We start from the raw sequence: 23,242 nt of genomic DNA, 5'->3' as shown, positions 1-23,242 counted from the left end.
ATATACATCTAGTCCAATGTAATTCAAATGAACTATTTTATATAAACTTACAATCTACTTGTTCTTCTGTTGGGCATCTTGTTGATGTACATATTTCTTCTTTTATAATTGCATGAATGCTTGGGCTGGGGATATAGCTCAGCTGGTAGAGTGCTTAGCATGAATAAACCCTGAGTTTGATCCTGGCACTGCATAAACTGGGGGTGGGGATGCATGACTATAATCCCAGAATTCAAGAGGAAGAAGCAGGAAGGCTGGGAGTTCAAGGTCATATTTGACTATGTAATGAGTGTCAGGACAGTCTGGATACAGAAGATCCTACTCCATCCTCCAGAAATGCGTGTATGTTTATGTACATAGAAGTCTGTATGGCTGGACATCTTTTAGCATTAAGCGTTTAATTTTCTGGTTAATTGCTCAGGAAAGGTTTCTGGCAGGTTTCTGGCCTCGGCTGATGAGCCAGTGTATTGTTTAGGGCAATCAAATAGATAAATGCATTTACTCACTGAAAGAGTGTTCCATTTCCCTTTCACCTTAAGTAGCTTCTGTTGTACACGCACCTTCATCACTCGCAAATTCACTTGCATGCGCATATGTGTTTGTGTGTGTTTGAGAGTGTACATGTAATTTATATACATGTTTGTATCTATGTGCTCACCTCACACTGATGTGAGTGTGGAGACCGGAAGTTGATGCAACATGTTTCCTCTATTGTTCTCCACTGTAGTTTTTGAAATAGGTTTTCTTCACTAGTCTGGAACTCACTTGTGAAGCAGTCTGCTCCGTGAGTTTCAGCGCCCTTCTGTGTCTGGGGCTGCGAATGTGCATGGCGAGCCTGGCTTTTCGTGTGGGTGCTGGAGGTCCTAACTCAACGTTCTGCCCACTGAGCTTTGTCTTTAGCCCCTCACTTTTGTTTTTATTGTTTATTTTACTTTCCCCCATCTCTGTTTAGTTGTTTGGCAACATCTGGTTATCTATGGCTAGCCTGGTCATCTTTATGCAGCTTCGTTACCTGTTCCATGAGGTACAGCGGCGAATCCGTCGGCACAAGAACTATTTGCGGGTGGTAGGGAACATGGAAGCCAGGTAAGACAGTCTGACTCAATGTTGCCTGAGTTTACTCTTTTTAACTGTGTGTGCGGTGTTGACCTCTCCTAGGCCGACCTCCTACTTCCTCCCATCATACTCATCCTCTAGGCCAGCTTTAAATTCATAGTCTGGCTGCGTCAGTGCCCACTCCAGCTTCCATCTGAGCTCATTTAATAGCAGCACTGCCTCATTCCACCAGAACGTGCTTTTGTGTACTTGTAACTAGACAGAAGAGTGTGCAGGCTGTCATGTCAGACTACCTGTGTCCCACGTAGTTGCAGGGTGGTTTGTACTCCAGTGACCTTACCTTCTTTCTGGAATGTGGGGAGGGTTCCAGGAGAAACAGCGTTCTTATTTTTTTGTCACTGTCTGTTGTCACTACTGAGTGAAAGCGCCTGTGATCTTCCGCCATCTTTGTTTTGGGAAGGTGTGTCCTGATTGCACTTTGCATGTGCATGTTTATGGGCATGGATCACTCTCTGGAGACACTCACTTGCTATCCTGAAGCTAACCCAAACCAGAAAGTACAGGAATAGTGGATACACTTTTTGTTTCTCAGGGACGGTCTGGTTCTTCTGCTATGTCCATAACTGTTCTGAATGTCTAAGGAACAGGTAGGACTGTTACTGTAGGGTCAGCTCTTGTGCTGACGTTTCCCACTTGGTTTTCTGAGGACCATGAAGAACAAAAATACTTTGTCTAACTAATCAGTTTTGCTGTGTAATTGTGCCACTCTGGTGGTCAGGTGTGTAATCTGGCGTTTGTTGGATGTGTGTGAAACTGCTGAGCTCCCACTGAGCCTGTGATGTGTTTTACAGGTTTGCAGTTGCCACTCCAGAGGAGCTAGCTGTCAATAACGACGACTGTGCCATCTGCTGGGACTCTATGCAGGCTGCAAGGAAGCTTCCCTGTGGACATCTCTTTCACAAGTAGGAGCTTTGTCCAGGGTGCTCGGGAGTGGCCTTCTGTTCCTGGGCTCTGGGCACTTTTTCACATGGATTTGAACATAATCCCAGCAGAAGAGCAAGGATGTTACCTCAGTTTGGCCTTGTTGTTGATGCTGCTTGGAGTCTGTGACTGGGTTTTTTTGTTTTTGTTTTTTTAATTCCGAGCCTCCTCTTTTGCCCTCAGTTCATTCTTTACCCACATTTGCCGTCTTAATTTCTTTTTTTTTTTTAGCTTTCTTCATAATTTTTCTCCATTTACATTCTAAAGTAATAAACACATCCATAATATTTTTAAAGGGGTTTCATTTTCCAGGGAGAGAAAAATCTTACAGAGACCTGGGTTGAAATGGAACTAGACCAAGGCTACAAGTGATTTGTTAGCAAGGATCGCAGGCTCGGCCCTTCCATAAAACTCCAAGGTTGGAGAAGATCTCATATTTCAGAGATCTCGTCACAGCTGTTTAAGCTAAATAATTATGTGCATGAATTTAGAGTTTTGTTATTGATGGCTTTAGAGATGTCTTTTTGGCCCCTTGACTATTGAAAAAAAATTTTTTGTTCGTTTGTTTTTCGAGACAGGTTTCTTTGTGTAGCTTTGGACTGCCTTGGCACTCATTCTGTAGACCAGGCTGATTTCAAACTCATAGTGACTCGCCTGCCTCTGCCTCCTGAGGGCTAGGATGGAAGGCATGTGCACCACCACCACCAGGTTTTAATGTGTGTTACCTTTTGTTTATGCTCTGAAACATTTGTTTAATGATGCAAAGATGTGATTGATTAAATAAAATTCACTTGTGGTCTTGAGACTGAATCAGCAACTAGCTGACAGGAAGTAGTAGGGAGGAGCCATCTGGAGAAGGGTTTATAAGGAGGGCTGAGAAAAAGCACCAGGACTTCAGGGAGACTCAGGAGGATCTAGGTGAGCTGCTTGCTTTTCAGCCTCTCTGGGAAGCAGGATTCTACTTCAGCCTTTGAATCTTAAGTTCTTTAGCAGGACAAAGATTTAGATAAATTCATAAATTCTCTTAGCTTTGAAAAAGTTGGTGCCTGAGGGAGCAGTTTCCTCAGGCTTCGCCTCTTGTGGCTGAACTGGTAGAGCCGGAGTTGCAGTTGCTGACTAGAATAGCCATAGCTTAGAAGTCAACAACCGTTAAAGAAGAGGACATCACTTAACACCTTCAGTCTTTTCTTTTTAATATCAGAAAGGCTTTGGAGCTGGAGAAGCCCACTCAAATGTCCTGACAGACTTTTTTGTTTGTTTGTTTGTTTTTTGAGACAAGGTTTCTCTGTAGCTTTGATCCTGTCTTGGAACTAGCTCTTGTAGACCAGGCTGACCTCAAACTCACAGAGATCCGCTTGCCTCTGCCTCCCAAGTGCTGGGATTAAAGGCATGCCCCACCACTGCCTGGTCTGACAGACTGTTTTATATTAGGAATAGGGGACTGTGTTGGGCTGTGGGGATAAAATGGAAGTATTGAATGAGGTCTTTGTGGAGCTTGCAATCTAATGTAAGAGCTGAACTTGAATGAACTGGCACATTGAGAATGTCAAGTTTAAACTGACCAATGTGCTTTATAGAAAAGAAATAGGGTTTGAAGTGACGGCACACACTTTTAATCCAGTACTCAAGAGGCAAGCACAGGCAGATCTCTGAAGAGTAATAAGAAAGTGATCCGATTCAGATTTGGAGGGGAGTGACTTTTGAGGATGAGCAGAAGTGAGATCTGCGAAGGAAGAGCAAGTTGGAGAGGATGTAAGATGGGATGTAGTGGCATTTAAGTTTTATTTTAAAAAATAAAGATTGCCTGAAGATCAGAGAGTAAAACAGTCCCACTGGTCAGCCTTACAGACCAGGTTATAGTAACACACACCTTTAATCCCAGCAGCCACAATAACACGTTTAATCCCAGTAGCCACAATCACACACACCTTTAATCCCAGCAGCCACAATAACACACAACTTTAATCCCAGCAGCCACAATAACACACACCTTTAATCCCAGTAGCCACAATAACACACACCTTTAATCCCAGTAGCCACAATAACACACACCTTTAATCCCAGCAGCCACACTAACACTTTTAATCCCAGCAGCCACAATAACACAACTTTAATCCCAGCAGCCACAATAACACAACTTTAATCCCAGCAGCCACAATAACACACAACTTTAATCCCAGTAGCCACAATAACACACACCTTTAATTTCAGTAGCCATACTAGTTTCCATAGAAATCGGGTGGTACACACCTTTAATTCCAGCCCTAGAGAGCAATATAAGGTGAGGGGAGACACAGCCTCATTCTGAGATTCCGGGAGGCAGGATTGCCATTTCAGACTGAGGTCGAGGTAAGAGCCAGGGGCTGACTGCTCTAGCAGTGGGCAGTGGGCAGTTGGTGTGTTGATGGAACTAGGAAGAAGTCAGTGTGTGAACTCATGGAAAAGAGGAAGGAGTGTGTCTGCCCAGTTAGGAGTAGTAGGCAGGGTCCTGAGGGCCCCTGGATGGGTGGAATACCATTGAAGGGTTTTGCATAAGGTTGGTAGGTAGAGAGGAGTGGGTTGGTAGATCTCCAAAGTCACTGTTTTGAAGACAAGGCCATGGTTATTTATAACCATATTGGTCAGTAGCTAAAGTAGTAAAAAGGAAAATCACTTGAGTAGAGGACTCAAGGATGAAGGAGGCTGAATGTTGGATGATTAAGTCCTGTGGGTTCTGAAGTAACTGAGTTGGGGAGACGTGAAGCCATGCTGCGATGTGGGGTGTGGTAGGTGTCTGTGTATTAGAGCGAGGAGACTCTAGTTACCAAAGTCTGCCAGCATTTAGATCTGGCTAGGGGAAGTAGAAGTCAGTAATAGTAGGAACATAGTCATTCTGGTGACTTCTCACAAATACGGGAAAGAGCAATTGAATCTGTCCTGTCCTTTCCTGTGGTCTCCGACAGCTCCTGCCTTCGTTCTTGGCTAGAACAAGACACATCCTGTCCGACGTGCAGAATGTCTCTTAATATTGCGGATGGCAGTCGTGCCAGGGAAGACCATCAAGGAGAGAACTTGGATGAGAACTTGGTCCCTGTGGCAGCTGCAGAAGGCAGACCTCGCTTAAACCAGCACAATCACTTCTTCCACTTTGATGGTAAAGTGTCTCCAACCTCCGGAGCTCTCTGTGGGATTTCTTTCCTAAAATGAAATTGTTAGGATTATAAGATGCCCTCTTTATTATTATATTACAAAAACTTATTTACAGTATTATATTATAGGCCTAATACTAGATGAATTTAGTATTACTCTTGAGACATCTTTTCATTACATTCATTTACTCTGTGTGCGTATGTCTGTGGCACATGTGTACATGTACTCCATGACCTGTGGAGGTCAGGGAAGATAGTTAATGTTGGTTCTATTCTTGTCTCATATGGATCCTGGGTATTAAATTTGGTTTGTCAGACTTAGCAACAAGTGCTTTTACCTACAGGGCTATCTTGTCCCTTTAGTATTACATTTTAATTTCCTTTATTTGGTTTTTATTACATTTTTTTCCTGTGTATCCTAGACTGGCCTTGAATTTAGGGTAGTTTTGCCTCAACCTCCCTAGAGTTAGGATTACAGTCTTGTATGAGCCTGTCTGGCTTATACCTCAATTAAAAGTGTTCAGGATAGATAGAACTGAGGGGTTACTCTGTGCCATTAAGAAGTGGGCTGAGGTGGGGAAGTAGAGGTAGTAAAACTGGATTAAGTTTACCTTCAAGGAACCCACATAACCAGTTCAATAGTTCGCCTTTGCTAATAATTGGTTTATTGTGTGGTATATGCTCCTCAGGAGTACCATAGGTGGAGTAAGAATTGGAGTCCCATTTCTTTGTTCTTAAAGCATGACTGTTCTTCAGTATGTATTCTGAGGTCCTGGGCATTGTATGGGGCGCTGATTATCTTTCCTGGATTCACACACACCCAGCAGATAGTGAGCCCATCAGTTCCAGTGCCATCTGTTGTGTGAATTCCCATTCTAAAATTTTCTTAGGAGCGGTGCTGTTCAGATTCTGGCTTAAGTCTCTGAAATACGGTGAGAGTATTGGTGCCACCTTGAAGGGTCCATGGGGAGTGGAGGCAAGTGTCGAAATGTGTTGGAGGAGGGGCCTCAAGAAGCTGGTTTGGTTCTGTTAAATATGAAGGGGTAGTAGGCATAGACCTTTAATCCCAGCACTAGGAGACAGAGGCAGGCAGATTTCTGTGAGTTGGAGGCTAGCCTGGTCTACAGAATGAGTTCAGACCGGTCAGCACTACACACAGAAACCCCGTATCATAAAGAGAGCTGTACCAGGCGCAAGTTTGTCCTCTTTCATGTTGGCTTGAGCCCAGGGCCTTACACGTGCCATGCAAGCCCTCTACCACTGAGCTGTATTCCCAGCCCTTTTTCTCAAGTCTGGCTATTCACTTGTTAATTCTCTTGTCTTAGCCTGGCAAGTAGCTAGAATTACAGGCCTTCACCGCCAGACTTGGCTTACCAGTAGAGCTTCTGAAATGTGTAACAGGTCTTGGAGATAGAGCCTGGTTCTATAAGCTGTCATTTTATTAATTGCTATTACTACAAATGTAGTCAAACAAAGTCACTTTGTCCTTTGGGTGTTATTGAAATAAACAACCAATTTGCTGCTACTTGTTTGTAAAGGACTGAAGCAGCCCCTACATTTGAAACTTGTTATTGAATTGTCTTGTAGCTCCCCTCTCCTAAAATGACAGAAACAGCACCATCATGATTGTGTTACCCAACAAATTTACTATTGTAGAATTTTTGAGTTTTTTATTTTTCGAGACAGGGTTTCTCTGTAACTTTGGAGCCTGTCCTGGAACTCACTGTGTAGATCAGGCTGGCCTGGAATTTACAGAGATCTGCCTGTCTTTGCCTCTCAAGTGCTGGGATTAAAGGTGTGCACCACTACCGCTCAGCTATTTTTTTAGCTTTTAATCTGAAAATTCCTCCTTTGCCCCCTAAGGCATTGTCTCATTGTGTAGCTCTTGCTGACTTGGGATTCAGAACTCACAGAGATCCTCCTGCCTCTGTCTTCTGAGTGCTGGGATATAAGGTGTGTACCAGGGACTGGAGAGTTGGCTCTCCAGAATGGTTAAGAGCACTGGCTGTTTTTCCAGAGAACTGGGGTTGGTTCCCGGCCCCCATATGGTGGTTTAGCACTGTCTGTAGCTCCAGTTCAAGGGGATCACCCTCTTTTTGGTTCTGCAGGTATTGTATGCCTGCCTGGTGCAGATATACAGGGAGGCAAAACACACACACACACACACACACACACACACACACACACACACACACACACAGCATGTGCCACAATGTTCAGACCAAGGTCAAATCTTTAAATTCCATTCAGCAGAAGATGCTTCATGAAGTATTGTAAAAGCAATTCCCCGCATTAGCAGTATTTTATGTTGGGAGGAAGAAGGGCATGAAACTCAGCTGTTAGAGCAGTTACTGAGTCGGGGGAGCCTTTCTTAGGTTCTTTGCTTAGAATGGATTAAGGTGGAATGGCTGTTTGGCTTCACATCTGCCATGCCATTAACCTGTGTGATCTTGGATGTGTTATATAATTGCTCAGTGCCTTGGACGGAGACCAAGGTTGAGGCCTAGAGTCACATCTCTGAGAGGAATGGGAGGCCCGTGTAGGTTTTCGTGAGGACAAGATAAGGTGATCTGGGTACAGTACTTGACAGAAAGGCCTGGTAGAAAGGAGCCTGCAGTGAGTGGCGACTGAACACATTGACGACACGGGGGCAGGCACCAGGGCACTAATTGTTGTGCTGGATTCTGATTTGTTTTAGGGTCCCGGATTGCGAGCTGGCTCCCAAGTTTTTCAGTTGAAGTGATGCACACTACCAACATTCTTGGTATCACGCAGGCAAGCAACTCCCAGCTGAATGCCATGGTAAGAGCTCCTGACTGCTGCTGAGAACTTGTGCGTGGACAGGAGGGCCTGAGGGCTCTGGGACACATGGCTGTGCAGTGTGTGTGACCCTGCGAGTTTCTCTCTTGCCTAGGAGGACAGCAAAGATTTCAGGGGCCACCTCTTTCTTTCCGTTTTCCTCTTTCTCTTCTCTCCCTCTGTCTCTTCCCCTTCTCTCCCTCTCTTTACAGGATGTTGAATCCAGGGCCTTGTGTCTTCTTAGCAAACGTGCTACCACTGAGCTTTATACTTGGTGCCTTTCAGGAGTTGTGGTTTCTGGTGGGGGAGGCAGCCTGTAGACACAGTAAGCTCATATGTTGGTGTGACTAGTGAATGCTTAGGCAGCTGAAACTAGTCTGAAAACTTGCTGTCATTTTACTTCTGTGGCAGATAATCTACGCTTTAATGTGCACTACTAGATTGACTTAACTGTGACCTAAGCCTACTTTGAGACTACTTGATTTAAGCAAAAAATTCAGACAGGGTAAGTCCTTAGAATTAGAAGGCATAAGTCTGTTAGTCTTCCTTTTCTTCTTCAGTGGTGTATTGGCTATCCTGGGTCTGGGTTTTCCATATAACCTTTAGGATCACTTCGTCTTTCTATATAAAATAGCTTGCTGGGATTTTAACTGAGATTACGTTAATTCTATAAGTCAAATTGGGAGGAACTGACAGACATCCACCTGCCTCTGCTGGGATTATAAATGTGGACCACCATGCTCGGCTACCTTATTTTTTGTCAAAGGAAGTTCTTTTCTATTCTTTTCTTTTCTCTCCCTCCCTTCCTCCCTTCCTCCATTCTTCCTTTCCTTTTGAGACGGTCTATTTAGTCCTGGCTGTTCTGGAACTTGCTATGTAAAATAGGCTAGTTTTAAACTCACAGAGATTCTCCTGCCTCTGCTTTCCTTGTGCTGGAATTAAAGGCGTGTGCTACCATACCAGGCCAAAGGAAGTTATTCTCCTTTGTGTGTGTGGGGTGTGTGTGTGTGTGTGCACACATGTGTGCAGGTGATCATGCTGTTACTGTCTTCTTCCCTGAAGCAGGGCCTCAGAACCTATAGTTAGGCTCGCAACTGGTGAGCACTAGTGAGCCTTCTGTCGCTGCCCCTTATAGTGCTGGGGTTACAGACATGTAATTGGCCATGCCTAGCTTTTTAAAAAAGGTATTATTTCTTAACTGTTACTGATTCTTTTTGGACTTCCCATTATATATCCTGATCCCACTCATCTATCTCCCCATCCCCCTCGCATCTGCCCTCTGCCCTTATAACCTCCCCCCAAAAACCAAATGAAATTTAAAAGCAAACCAAAAAGGAAGGAAGGAAGGAAGGAAGGAAGGAAGGAAGGAAGGAAGGGCGGACAGTGTGGTCAGTTGAATCTCACAGTCTGCCCTTTAGTCGTCTTTACTTGCAAGTGTTTACTGCCAGTCATTGGTCTGGTTCCAGAACAGGCTCCAAAGCTACATCTGACTTTCAAGTCAGCTTTTTTTTTCACATTGCATAATGAACATGAATACTATAAATGCTGGGTCTGAATATTGAACTTTAAAATGATCCTTTTTACATACAATACATGTAAGTAAATATTGGACACATAAAATTAAAGTCTTTTAAATGATTCCTTTTAAAACCAGAAGATTCTACTTGCACCTGTCTTGGGATCTCACTAGATTCCTTGATGCTCTTGATTTTGGAATTGATGTTGCTCTTGTGCGCTAGTCCTGAAACAATGGAAAGACAGTGGTGTGCAGGGAGCGTGCTGAGCCAAGTGAGCTTTACCTGTACTTTCAAGATAAAGTGTCAACCTCTGTATCCAGAGCCTGCCAGGCACACTGACTTCTGCTGAGAGTGACCTTTGCTGTGGGATCTTTGTATTCTTCCAGGCTCATCAAATTCAAGAGATGTTCCCCCAGGTTCCATACCACCTTGTGCTCCAGGACCTACAGATGACACGCTCCGTGGAAATAACAACAGACAACATCTTAGAAGGACGGATTCAAGTACCTTTTCCCACACAGGTAGAACTGGGGTTTTATACATGATATGTATTTTGTTGTACAAAGATTTAATTCTAATACTTAGATATTATTTATGATTTGAGGAAGGATTTCTGTAAAGTTCATTTTGTAAACTTTGTTTTGTTTAAATCCTGCGTGAGAACAGACCCACTAAAGATAAATACAGATACTGAGTAATTTTTGTACAGAAACGTGCCCAGAGCAGCCTATCCTTGCTGCAGGTCTCTAAGAGAATGCCATTGGCTCCTGTTAAAGGCTGGCATCTGTTTCTGTTAAGAGCAAAGAAAGAATATTGAGGCTCAGCTTATAGCACAGTTTGTTGCAACTGAAGCAGCCATTGCAGTGAGATTATATTAATCATACTCTCCAGCCGACCTGGAGACTAGCTGTAGTGACTGCATCATAGTGCCTTAGGAAAGTTAATGAGGAAACCAAAACCGTGCTGACTCTGCTTGCTTGACGTTTGCTGTTGCTTTTGTTGTGCAACTGCTGCTATTGAGCGGGGAGCTGAAGGTTTAACCACTCTCAAACCTGGATCTCGGATGTGGTCCCATCTTTCAAGCTGTGAGCTGTGTTGAGAACTGTTGTGCCCTCTGTGTTCTGGGTTTTCCTGTGCCCGTTCCTTCATTCTGACTGACCACTGTGTTTGCTTTCAGCGGTCGGAGAGCCTGAGGCCTGCACTGAACAGCCCAGTGGAAAGGCCTAGCACTGATCAGGAGGACGGGGAAGCCTCTGTTCAGGTGAGGTCAGCTCACTATAGACTGTAGTGTGGCCCTGGGTGGTAGTGACCTTCACCTTGCTGTTGGCAGAACGGGTCAAGGGAGGAACTTTTTCTTTTGACTGACAGTTTGAGAGGGTTTCAGTCTGTCATAGTGGAGAAGGTGGGGTGGAGTAGTTGACTTCATGGTGACAGAATCTTGTGATAGAGGAAATGTATATCACCACAGACTAAAGCAGGGAGCAGGCAGAAACAGGCTGGGTATCATCTGCGAATTTCTCTGCTAGCCCCACTGTTAGAGTCAACACTTTCATATCCACATCGGAGCAGGCCGTGGTGGTGCATTCCTGTAATCTCAGTTCTCAGGACCCTGAGGCAGGAGGATCACAAGTTTGGAAATAGCCTGCAGTGAGACCCTGTCTCAGAAAACACTGGACGATGCATCATTTGAAAATTGTTGTGTGACTTCTGAAAAGGGTCAACTTGTACATTTTTAGGTTTCGGACAGTTAGCAGAATTGCGCACATGAGACTGCATTGGGGCCATGGGAGGGAGCAGCATGCCTGATTTCTCCTCAGTTCCCCAACTGTTTGCAGAGTTAGCATAAAGATTATATATATTAGTGTAATGAAAGCAAGGAATTTATAGGAACTTTGCCAAGCCCTTGGCCAACAGTTCATTAAATATCGGTCTGATAAATGGCTATGGTCATACATAACTTGACCAGACCAATTACACTTGCCTTATTACACATACCCTTTTGGCTTCTGCTTAAACCTAAGGCTCAGAGTCAGCACTGCAGAGGTGAACGTGGAGTCACTGGACCCTTTAGTCATCGGTTCCTTTTCCCAGTGTAGCTAACTGAGTCACTAAAACAAAACCAAGAGCAAGAGGCCCATGTCCAGCCGGGCTTCGCGGTAGTGGTTATTTGCTCCGTAGGCGGTGGGGAGCCTGTCCTCGTGAGTCCGTCCTCGTGAGTCCGTCCACGTGTCCTAACACTGAGTGAGAGTTGGAGGATGTGGCAAGGCAGGGCTGAGTCAAACTAGGTGTGCTTTGTCTTACTTGCTTCTCCTTGTTCCCTGCTGGCCAGCTGTGCTCTTTAGCTCCCTCAAAGGGTTAGTAATGAGGCCTTGTGTCTGTATTGATGTTACTTCTTACTGCCCTAGATAGTACCAGAAACCTCTCGTGTCCTTCATTTGCATTTGTGTTGGCTCTTTCCTACCGCCTCTGCCTCTGGAGAGAGGAGAGCACCTCTCCAGTGATCCCTTTGGGCAAGGTCTATGTCCGGCTTTAGGCTGGCTCCCTTCTGTAGAGCTGTCACCTGACCTGAGATGTGAGTTGCCTTCTGTCAGGCATCACACTTGTTCCCCTCACAACCCTGTTTTTTGGTGACTCCGGCCCGTTTCTTTCAGACTTTGTAGCTGTCAAGTTCCAGTGGGTATGAATGAGGCTGCCCTCATAGCGCTCCTATCTTTCATGTTCTATTTCTTCTTACCCTTTCTCTTTTATCCATTAATGGGTATCTAGGTTCTCTCTGTCTCTGTGTGTGTATTCCTGGTGATGAAACCCAAGGCCTCCCACATGCTAGCTAAGTCCTCCACTGACTTACACCCCCAGCTGTTTTTCCCTATGTGGAGTCAAGGTGTCACTAAGTAGCCCAGCTCGTCTCAGATTTACTGTGTGGGTCAAGTTCCCTATGGCTGTCTTCAAGTCCACTTTTGGACTTGGCCGAAGGCAGAGCTGGGCGGTGAGCTGGCTCTGGCCCCTATAACCCTGAGTCTGGGAGCAGGAGCAATGTAGGTGGATCACACCTGCTTAAGGATGTTTGGATATCTGGGTAGTATATTGGCTTTTGTAGCTTCAGCCCAAACCAGGAAAATCCTGTTACTTTTAAATGCATAACCTGCTCTATCTGTTTTCACAAAGGATCCTATCTGGATCTTTTCACCTCGAGGACATAAATTTCATGCAGCAGCTTGTTTTCTAAGATTTTTTTATTTATTATACACACACCAGAAGAGGGAACCAGACCTCATTACAGATGGTTGTGAGTCACCATGTGGATGCTGGGAATTGAACTCAGGACCTGGAAGAATAGCCGGTGCTCTTAAACTTCTGAGCCACCTCGCCAGCCCCCTTGTTTAAATTCTTTTTTTTTTAAATATTTATTTATTTATTATGTATACAATATTCTGTCTGTGTGTATGCCTGAAGGCCAGAAGAAGGCGCCGGACCTCTTTACAGATGGTTGTGAGCCACCATTTGGTTGCTGGGAATTGAACTCAGGACCTTTGGAAGAGCAGGCAATGCTCTTAACCACTGAGCCATCTCTCCAGCCCCCCTTGTTTAAATTCTTAAGCAGCTGGTAGAATTGAAAAGAAAGTGTTTGGAGTGCTGGCCAGCAGTTCGAGTGCAGGTCGGGAGTACATATTATGATTCTCATACTGGTAGCCATCTACTGCCTGCACTATAGTGAGCGTCTCAGCATCATGTGAGCCGTGGCAGCTGGCATGCCTCCCCAGAGCCCAAATCTCCTGCTTCGGATTCCTGACTGGCAGAAGGCCCCTATGGTCCAGCAGAAGCCTGTGCAGAGAAGCCCTGGTAAGGGAGGAATCTGCCTGGAAGGGAAAGGCCTGTGCTAACAGCTGCCTCTCTGTCTAGACGGAGCGTGTACCGCTGGACCTCAATCCTCGCCTTGAAGAGGCCTTGGACTTCAGTGAGGTAGAAGTGGAGCCCAGTGAGGTGGACGACTTTGAGGCCCGGGGGAGCCGCTTCTCCAAGTCTGCTGATGAGAGACAGCGCATGTTAGTCCAGCGCAAGGATGACCTCCTGCAGCAAGCCCGGAAGTGAGTTGATTCTCCAGTCCTAGTCAGCATGCATAGTTACAGGGAAGATGGTAGCTTAGAGCCAACTGTTCTCAGCTCTCTACAGCAATTATCTATCTTTCTTATCTCTAGTTCTCAGAAGGGGCACTGTTAATTTACATGACAGACATACAGATAAGAAATTGGGACCTAGGGTGATTAATCCTGCCAGAACCTGGGGTCTGCCTTTAAGACTCCTCCTTGACCAATGCCTGGGGCCAGCACTGTGAAGAGAACACCGGGGTTCTGTGAGCTCACTCACAATTGTTGGCAGCTGGGGCACGCAGTGTTCCTCTGGGTTGGTGGAATCTTATGTTCACTTCGTGAGGCCTGGGCCAGTATTGTTCATCCAGGTGGGTTTTGTGCCTTGCACAGACCTGTGGCTGTGAGACCCCAAGCTGTGTCTGTGGGAAGGGACTGGGCAGAGAGCTAGTCCTCTCCCTGGGAAGTAGGCTCGTCCACTGAGTAGTCTGTGCTGTGTCCTCCCCTCGGCATTCTCCCCTTTCCACCCTGCTTGGCCCTTTCTTTCTTTCTTTCTTGCTTCCTCTCCTTTTACAGTTTTGGGTTGAGCACAAGGCCTCAGGCATGCTGAGTAAGTGCCCTGCTCCTGAGCTGCACTGACCTTAGCGCACAGGCCGGGGTGTTTTTGTCACTGGATGGTCTTGAGTGACAGCTTTGGAAGGGGAGACTGACGACAACGGCATTCTGCGTCTTCATGTTTCTGTTTTCTCTTGTGGCTCTCTTACCTCTTACAGGCGGTTCTTGAACAAAAGGTCTGAAGACGATATGACCTCAGAGAGACTCCCCCCCTCTGAAGGCACATCCTCTGACCCTGTGACCCTGCGCCGGAGGATGCTGGCAGCTGCTGCTGAGCGCAGACTTCAGAGGCAGCAGACAACCTAGAGCTTCCTCATCTTCCTCAGCCTCCTGCCCAGCCCTGCCTACCGGAAGAGGCCTGTCCCAGTTTTGCCTGCTGTGTGGAGACCTGTGACTGCATTGCCGCTGCATAAAGCATGTGGTCTTAATAGTGTGTGGACAGCTGACAAATTTAACCCTTTGTAATACTTTCTACGTGGCATCTCTCTTCCCCTTAGAAACATTGCACATTTTAACTCTAGGCATGACCTCTTCTGTGTTGACTGGACTTCTCGGGAGTAGGGACAAGCAAAAAGAAGTGGGCGCTTGGGCACTGACCTGCCTGTAGCAGGCAGTTTCAGTTTCTGCTTTGGTGTAAGTCATGGCTGATGTTAGTGTCTTTAGCGCCACAGCTGGAAGGAAGCATGGGTCCTGGGAAGAGTACATCCCAGCAGCCAGGGGGTGCGCAGCAGGAGGCTGACTACTCCTGACAGGCCATCCTGTTGTCAGATGCTGTGCTTGGGGAGGAAGCATCCACAGTGTTCCAGAGGCCGGTCCCACAGGCTCCTGGACATAGCCCAGCAGGGCATCATGTATAAAGAACCAATTTGGTACCCGGAGCAGAAAGAGAAAGCTCCAGGCTACAGAATGAGGAGACCCTTTTCTGCCCTTAATATTCAGGACCGACCTGAGCCCCGATCCACAGCTGGCGTCACTTCCGTTCACTCTGGTGCTCCTGCATCACATAAGCTTGCCCCGTCCCAGTCCCTGCTTACTCTAGGCATGGGAAGGGGTGGGCAGCAAGCTTTGGTCGTGGTTTTAATTCCTTGGTCAACCCAATTAGGCTCTGCTAAGTATACGGATTTGATCCTTGGATGGGTGTGGGCCTGCAGGCAGGGATGGTTTAGAGGACACCGCTGAAGAGAACCTGATGTGTCTTCCTCCCCTGGAGCCCTCCAGTTCCCTGCTTTTGTTCCTGTGGGTCTCACTAAACAAAGGGAAGATGTTGAATAATCCACATGCCTCAAGCGGACTTAGTCCTGGATTTTCTCAAATTCTCCACGTATTTAAGGATTTGAAACACACAATCATAGGTTACATAGTTTTATGTCCCATTGAATTTTTTTTAATGTTTCAAAACCTAGTTTTATGGTAGTCCTTTTGGGAAGAATCCAGTATTATCTAAAATTATTGGCAAAGTTGAATGTATTTTGCATACCAGAAAGTTTTTAGAATGTTGACAGGTAATTGAAGAAAGGGTCATAAGTGAATGGGCAAAGATAATTTATTTCAATAAATCTTCCAAAAGCCTTACCTTGAACTGCTGTTAGTTAAATTCCTGTTTTTTTTTTTTAATTTGTTTTGCTGAGAGCATAGTGATTTTGTTTTTATTGTAAAGCAACAATAATAAAAAGCAACCTCTTGTAGTGTGTTGTGTAGTTAGAAGCTGAAGCCACGCCCTTCCAAGGGGTGACTTGAATGCCATCTGCTTTTGTATCTACTGTTTGGGTTGGGGGTGTTTTATAACCCTTGTGAACTGGGGAGGGCAGCACTGAGCTTTTCTATGCCTGGTATTCACGTTCTCTTTCTTTGCTGTGCATGGAAGTAAAGGTGAAGCAAATTCCACAGACTACATTCCAGATGTGTGAAGGCAGGAAGTATATAGAAGGCTTCTGGCTTTCATTACTTCTTGGGGACACTGGACAGGTGCTAAGTAAAGGCACTGGTGGTGAGACTGGAACTTACCCATTGCTTTCACTGTCCTCTGTCAGCCAGGTCATTGGCTCTCCAGCACCAAGGAGCTGGGACATTTTGGAACTATTTTGTAGTCCTCTGTTTTCCTAATTGGTTATATTTAATTTTTGTTGTCCTTAGTTTTTCCCCTTTAAAATGTGAGGCTTTTATGTAGCAGAGAGTGATTATGCAGATTGGTTTTACTGGTGTTAGTGTGACTCTTGCGTGCTCAGGTAACCTGAACCTGGGCTTCCTGAGCAGTGTAGAGAGTGCTCTTCAGTCCACACACAAGTGAGATGAGATGCTCCTTCAGGAGCTGTGTCTGTCTGTCATGGAAGGCTCCCTGTCCTACCTGAAGTTCTGTCTCCTGCTTTCCATTGGGTTTGAAGTGTTTCCGACCCTGGCTGTGCATGGAGTTTGTGCAGTTTTGGTTTGTTAAGGATGTATAGGTTCTGCTCCATACTTCTCGTACTAAACCTTCCTCTCCCGGTCCTTTACAAAACCCGCTTCCTGACCTTTCTCCTAAGAAAGGAAGGCCGTGCTGAGGTGTAACCATGGGTAGAGACTTGCCTAGCATGCACGGCCTCCTCCATTCCATGTCCAGCAACAGGGGAAATAGAAAATAAAACAAAAGATTGGCTTTTATCGATCTGTAAAATCCGCCTGCAGGTTGGGAAGTTGGGAAAGAACCTGGTAGGTTATAACTCATTTGAGAGAAACTCAGACCTGTCAGGGACAGTCTTGTTCAACCTTCCATTGGGAGCTTGGTTTGTCTTCTGATACAACAGTCAAAGTGTAGACAGGGTGTAGGTTGTACAGTTCCTCTGTAAACAGAAATCTGGGGTGTAGGGAATTGGTAGGGAAAGCACTGGAAAAGAGGTGTGGCTTGGCAGAAGGACTTTCGGGGGGGGGGGGATACCCGTATTTACCAGGTATTCATGAAAACAGGAGCCAGGACTGTTAGCCTTGGTCTGAAACAGTATCGTGCACCCCCCCCCACACACACACCATGCCGGCAAAGGCATGTACTATGTGCTGAGAATTTCCATGTGGGGTGCTGTTGAGAGAAGATGTGACTAAGTAGACCCCTGTGAGGTTCCCCCCACCGCATTATAGATACAGAACCCGCTTTTAGCCACTTGCCTAATGATTGGTGTGTGGTGTGAGGCATTTTGGTGGGCCCAGTTTCAACCCATTTGCTAGTAGGGCTTTGGCAGAGCCACAGGTAGGGGGGGTATAGTGAGGCCAGCAGCTGGGGAGCTCAGTCTTAGAGCCAGGCTGTGTGGTTTTGCTTCCCGTGTGTTCCACCTGCTGAGTACCCTGTGCCCAGCTGCAGGACAGCAAAGCAAGGACACCTGAGGCTTTGGTGCAGAAGGGGGAGGTGGTTTGACCCTCCTGGAGGGAATGCCCTGGGCACAGAAGCCAGGAGAAAGGTGTGGCTTTTCCCTCTGCTTTTCCTGCCCACCAGAAGCAAAACCAGCTAAACTGGAGGAGTTACTGCCAGAAGGAAGCTACCCCTACTCCCTGCTCTCATTCCTCGGTGTGTGGGACCGGGGTGGGCAGGACAGACAGACACTGGGCAGCTTTCCCAACGACTGTGCTCTGAACTGACTCTCCTGGGTGACAAAATGGTGAGGGGCCTGGAAGAGCATGCGGAAGGGTTTCTACCCACCACCCTCCCAGGGGGTGTGCCCAAGCATCTCCTTGTCAGAGCGAGCTTGCCCTGGGAACCGGCGTCTGGAAGGCAGAAGGTGAGACACTCGGTACAGACAAACATTCTCTTTATTGAGCTACACATGAATTTCCATTAGAGAAGTAGGCTGGCAGTGTGTCAGGTGTCACAGAAACCCCACCAATTGGGAATAGAAAGGCTTACAAAGACCCGCGGGCTCTTGATTGATTTTTTTTTAATGTTTTTTCCTTTTTTCAAGTTTTTTTTCTGTATTTTTAATTTTTTTTTTTGTGTTTTGTCTTTTTGCTTCTGTTTTTGAAATGGCTGTGACTGGTCTTCGGCAAATATTGTCTTAAAAGTGAAACTGTGAACAGGTCTGGGATTAGATACTAGTCACGTAGAAATGACATAGGACTGATCATGAAAACTGGCTTTAATGTAAACACTACATTCCATCTTTGAATTTTTTTGTTTTTCTTCCATCTTGTGGCATTTAAAAACTTTTATTTATTTATTTTTGTTCTTTTTATCTGCAGCACAAACATCCCAACATGAGAGAGAGCGAACACAGGTCACTGGAACGGAGGAGAAGTGGAGAGGGGACACACGGGAGGAAGGGCTTCTGCCCAAGGCTGGAGGCTGTGGTGTTAAAGGGGAAAAAACCAAAAACCACACAACCCCATTCCCCAGATGCCAGTAGAGCTGGTCAGTGTGGGACGGGAGTACTCATCAGGACCGAAGGAGAAACCAAAAAGAAACAGCACAAAGGGCGTCTGGGAAGGGGCGGGGCTCCTTGCCTGTCTAGGGCTGGATTCCTATAGGTGGCGGGTGTTCTCTGTGGCAACCATACGCCAGAGCTGTGCTTTTTCTCTGTGAACTTGGAGTGACTGTGTTTGCAGTTAGATGGGTGGGCAGGGCAGAGCTGCCACTGCCTGGTGGCATATGAGGTGTCTAGCGACCGGAAGCCTTCTAGAAAGCCTGGCCTGGCTTATTCCCACCAGCCATGGGCGCACAGAAGCCCTGGGAGCACCAGGCCTAGCACTGCCGCTGTCTGCCGGCCCCACTCAGAGCTGGGATGGGCAGGATGTTGGTACTAATGTGTATGATTTTTTTTATTTCAAAATAAAAGGAAATATGAATGATGAGTTTTCCTTTTTTCTTTTTTTAAAGCTACAAAGCACATGAGAAATGTTCTTTTTTAAAAAATCCTTCCAAGTTCTAAATGTAGAGACGCAACTAAAACCGGATTCTACAGCATTCTACAGAAATACACAGCCGCCAGTCACTCTGGGGTCGTAGGTTAGACAGGGGCTTGGTACACAAAGGCTGTGTGTCTTACAAAGGCCAAAGGTCATGCTACCAGGAGATCAACATCAACAGCAAAGTCCATGAAGCAGTCTGTAGAGAGAGAGACAGGGCCGGTCTGACCATTTTCTTTGACTTTAAAAACCAACCAACCAACAAACCCTACAACATTTTAACCACTCCAAGAGTAGTGCAAAGTGGGGTGTCCTTATTAGGGAAGCCCACCTCTGCCTTGTCCCCTGCTTCTGGCCCCGTCTGCCAGTCCAGCCCTCCCCAGACCACTCACGCTAGTCCGCGTGCCCTCTCTGGGGAGATCTGGCTTCAACTCTGCTAGGCGGTTCTGGGCAGTGGCTCACATGGTTCCTCTCCTCAGCTAATTGAAAAAGCTGACCGGGACACCCATCTCTCTAACATTTCTCTGTTCCCATAAATAAAGAAAACTCAGGAGACAGGAAGATTGATCAGAGCAATGATTCTTCTAGATTCTTGAAATAAACAACCACCACCACCCAAAAGAGAAGGGTCCTCCGAGTTTCCTGTTGTGGCTGTGGGGGAGGGGGATGTTAGAGTGTTGGCCATTTCTTAAAGGGTTTTGGAATCTGGGCAGGGGCAGGGCAGAGCTGAGCAGCCAGCCTTGTGATCAGATGTAGAGTAGGGCAGGCTGGATGGACGGAACCAGGTCCTCCTCTGCCTGCCCTGCTCGTGGAGTGGGTCTCAGGAAGTAAAACCCTGGGGCTGTCCAGAGGACTCCCACCCCAGGCTCCCACCGTGCCCTGTGTGAGTGTGTGCACGCACATGTGTGCACGCACGTGTGTGCATGCTCATGTGCTGTCCCGGGAAAACGGATGAGCTAGGGATGGTGGTCGGTTCTGTCCGTAGCTCTTTCCAGTATTAACTAAAAACAGTTTTCTAATATATACTTGTGTATAGATAAGGTTTTGTTATGCCTCTTTAAAGTTTATTTACCAACTTGTACTGGTTAGTGGTGTGTGTGTGTGTGTGTGTGTGTGTGTACACGCAAGCTGTTCTGTGAGTGCTGGAATCATTACCAAATAGGTTGCTATACAGGACAAGAGGTCAGTACAAGCCGCAGCCCCGGAGATTGTTGGCAATGATGATGTCGGTGACGGCGTCGAATACCACCTGGATGTTATTCGTGTCTGTGGCACAAGTCATGTGACAGTAGATTTCTTTGTTGGGTGAGCGGTTTTTGCTTTCAAACTGTGTTTGGATGTAGGCAGCTGCATCTTCATAGGTGTTGGAACCTGTAGGGAGACACAGAGGAATAGGCAGGAGGCCCTAGTGAGAGCTGGGGGTGACAGAGGAGTGGTTGGGATGTAAATGGGGTCGGCGAGAGAGGAAGGAAGAACAGGGGTGCCACACCCTCCCTCTCCAGGGTAAGGCAGCACTGGGAGGTAAAACCGTGAAATCTGGCATCGCCTGCCTCTGCCTCCTCAGGCTTTTACTTACTGTGTTGAGAAGCGCGATGGCCCTGGGAGGAGCCAGCCACAGAAGACCTCATTTGTTCTATATTAACAAATCTAGAGGATGCCTCTCTCCGTGGCCTAAAGTTGAAATCTAAATCAACCCATGACTCTTTGGTTATTGTTTCTTTAAATTTAGTTTTATGTGTATGGGTATTCACCTGCATGCATGTCTGGATAGCACCTGTGTGCTTATGTCTGCAGTAGCCAGAAAAGGATGTTGGGGCCCCTGGAACTGGAGTTACAGACAGTTGTGAGCTGCCATGTGGGTGCTGGAACCCAAACCCAGTTCTCTGGAAGAGTAGCAGGTGCTCTGAACCATCTTTCTAGCTCACTGGGGACTTCTTAAGATGTATTTTTATTGATGTGTATGTATATGTGTCTGTGTGAGCGTATGTACATGTGGATGCAGGTGCCCCTGGAAGTCAGAAGAGGGTTTTGGAGATGGAATTACACGTGGTTTTGAGCCACCTGGTGTGTGCGAGGAGCTGAACCTGGATCCTCTGACAGAGCAGGAAGCACTCTTAATCACTCAGCCATCTCTGTCTCCAACCCTGCAATTCTAACAAACCTGTAAATGAAGCCTAAGGAGAATGGCACCAAAGGGTCTTGTGTACTTCCGGTGTGGTGGGCACCAACTAGCCTGGGCTCTATCTTCAGGAGGTCCCTCCATGGACTGGGCCATCACTAAACAGTCTTAGTCCTGGGAGAGTGGCCAGGACACGGGGACAATGAGAGGCTTAAGGGATATCACGTGAGACATCCACTGGGCTCCTCCAGTGCCCCTAACGTTCCTCGTGTGTTCCCTTTATTCCGGCAGGCTGGGTGGTGATAACAGGGCACACCTGTGTGTGATACAGGCGTTTTCCAGCCAGCTACAGTCTAAGCTCCTGTAGATCTGCTCCGCAGGCGCCTTTTATTGAATACCATATTAATATGGACCATGACAAAAGTATGGAAAAGCCCTGAACGAGGGAGACTCCCCATTTCCTTCAGTCTGTCAGGGGTGGCCTAGTACAGAAACAGTGCAATGGTGTTCTGGGAGAGCGTGAGCCCAGGCTGGCTGGCCGGGGTGTGCACCATTGGAGGCACTGACAGGCACGGACTTTCCTTCTGAAACAAAAGATAGTTCCAGGCCAGAGTTCCTGTCTAGTGGTGAGCCAGTGTGAAGGCTGAGGGGTGGAGCATCCTCAGGTGGGGTCGGGGTAAGCCCCCTCCACCCACCATCACAGACCTATCGAGAGCAGAAGCCCATCCGGTGCCAAGCCACATCCAAGCCTTCAGAGGGCAGAGAGTGGCAGAGGCTGCCCTGTCGAAGAGCTTCCTGGCTGGAAGGCTCTAAGAAGAGCAGGTGGACTTCCAGATGGAGCGGCTGCCACACTGTGCCACGTCTGCTGAGCCTGGGGTTTTACACAGTCTCACAGCTACCCTGAAATGCTAGCCTGCCTAGTTTCTCAGACAACCACCTCCTAACCCTCTTCCTCTACTTGGTCTGCGTCCTCACACCCCGTGGTGGCATGACGTTTGTGACTGCTTCTTCTCCTTCCTGCTGTTTGAATTCAAACTGTATCCTGTGTAGGCCCCGGGGAACTGGGGACATCCAGCGGTCACTCTATAAGAGACTGACCACTCAGGCATTATTCCTAATGAGCCCCTAAGACAGCGCCTGGGGCTGTCGGGCCTCCTTACATAGCCACAATTTTATAAAAATCCTTGGGAGTTGGGAAGTTCTTGCTGAGGCTGAAGAAGGCAGCAGTGGCTGCCAAGAGCTTACAGGTAATGGCCTCCTGTGTTGGCTTTTGGGGGTGATTTCTTTTTGCACTTGCTCTGCCAACAGAGGGCACCTCCTCAGTTCCTTCAATACCATGACAGCAGTGACTAGCAGTTATGTAGACATGGCACTAAATACCAGTCTCTCTCACCATCCCTCTAGCCACTCTGAGGTGCCATCATGGTCTGCTATGGCACCCAGACGAACACGGGGTGCCACGGATTAAGTAACCGGCTCCCTCTGCCCCTTGCAATTTGCAAGTACTGCAGCACATCTCCGTATTGGCCGGTGGGTCCCCTCCTCCGCATGGCTAATCTTTGGTAGTGAAGAAGCTGGGTGAGACTGTCATCCACCTGTACCACAGTTTAGGACCCCCCTTGGCTGGTTTTGGGAACCTGTGTGGCCCTAGGACCTGAGTCCAGGACTACAGACCAACTTTGGGGCCATGTCAGTGAGTTTCAGGTCCAAGCAACATGTGCCACATCTGGAGGCTGGGGTACATCTCTGCCTTAGCAGGGGGTTGGTCTTACCCTCAATTCTGCCCCCAAGGGAACCCTAAAACTGTCCAGTCTTTAGAGGGTTGGGCTTGGCTTTGGCTTCGAATCAACCCAGCCTTTAGCCTTTCCCTCCTGGACCTGTTTGAAGTTTTGCTGGCATGGAGCAGGGGGCTGTCTGTGATCCATTCCTCTGAGGACCAAACAAAGTGGGGGAAAAAGGCCCAACACAAGCAGAAGAAAAGCAGGCAGGTGTGGAGGAAGCTCACACTACATGGAGTGGTTTGACCTGGGTGAAAACCAGCGGTTTTGTGTTTGGGAAAAGGTGGAGAGAGCTGGCATG

The 23,242-nt window shown here is 47.0% G+C and overlaps 2 protein-coding genes and 1 long non-coding RNA gene across 4 annotated transcripts in view; 1 reads left to right on the top strand and 2 right to left on the bottom strand.

Annotated features, from left to right (window-relative positions):
* Positions 1 to 15,753, top strand: part of Amfr (autocrine motility factor receptor) — a 36,534-nt gene extending 20,781 nt beyond the window's left edge. The window contains exons 7-14 of the mRNA XM_050144371.1: positions 953 to 1,086; positions 1,908 to 2,018; positions 4,980 to 5,170; positions 7,864 to 7,967; positions 9,868 to 10,002; positions 10,659 to 10,742; positions 13,382 to 13,566; positions 14,340 to 15,753. Coding sequence (XP_050000328.1) covers positions 953 to 1,086; positions 1,908 to 2,018; positions 4,980 to 5,170; positions 7,864 to 7,967; positions 9,868 to 10,002; positions 10,659 to 10,742; positions 13,382 to 13,566; positions 14,340 to 14,487 — 1,092 coding nt within the window. The 3' untranslated portion in view covers positions 14,488 to 15,753. The remainder of the gene's footprint in view (positions 1 to 952; positions 1,087 to 1,907; positions 2,019 to 4,979; positions 5,171 to 7,863; positions 7,968 to 9,867; positions 10,003 to 10,658; positions 10,743 to 13,381; positions 13,567 to 14,339) is intronic.
* On the bottom strand, positions 2,251 to 4,971 carry LOC126502961 (uncharacterized). The gene is made up of 2 exons (XR_007592119.1): positions 4,204 to 4,971; positions 2,251 to 4,145 (listed from the first exon to the last, which is right to left on the bottom strand). It is a non-coding gene; the product is annotated as an uncharacterized lncRNA (long non-coding RNA).
* A 17-nt stretch (positions 15,754 to 15,770) lies between the features above and the next one.
* Positions 15,771 to 23,242, bottom strand: part of Gnao1 (G protein subunit alpha o1) — a 141,604-nt gene continuing 134,132 nt past the window's right edge. The window contains exons 8-9 of one of the 2 annotated variants that reach the window (XM_050144374.1): positions 20,200 to 20,415; positions 15,771 to 19,243 (exon numbers count right to left, since the gene is read on the bottom strand). In XM_050144374.1, coding sequence (XP_050000331.1) covers positions 20,228 to 20,415 — 188 coding nt within the window. In that variant the 3' untranslated portion in view covers positions 15,771 to 19,243; positions 20,200 to 20,227. Of the gene's footprint in view, positions 20,416 to 23,242 lie in introns of both variants that reach the window. The other variant, XM_050144373.1, reaches the window with a different exon arrangement.

This window comes from Alexandromys fortis, unplaced genomic scaffold, assembly GCF_014885135.2.
Source record: "Alexandromys fortis isolate MF-2015 unplaced genomic scaffold, M_Fortis_MF-2015_v1.1 scaffold_1, whole genome shotgun sequence".
Classification (NCBI taxonomy): domain Eukaryota; kingdom Metazoa; phylum Chordata; class Mammalia; order Rodentia; family Cricetidae; genus Alexandromys; species Alexandromys fortis.
This window is presented reverse-complemented; position numbering and strand designations above follow the sequence as displayed.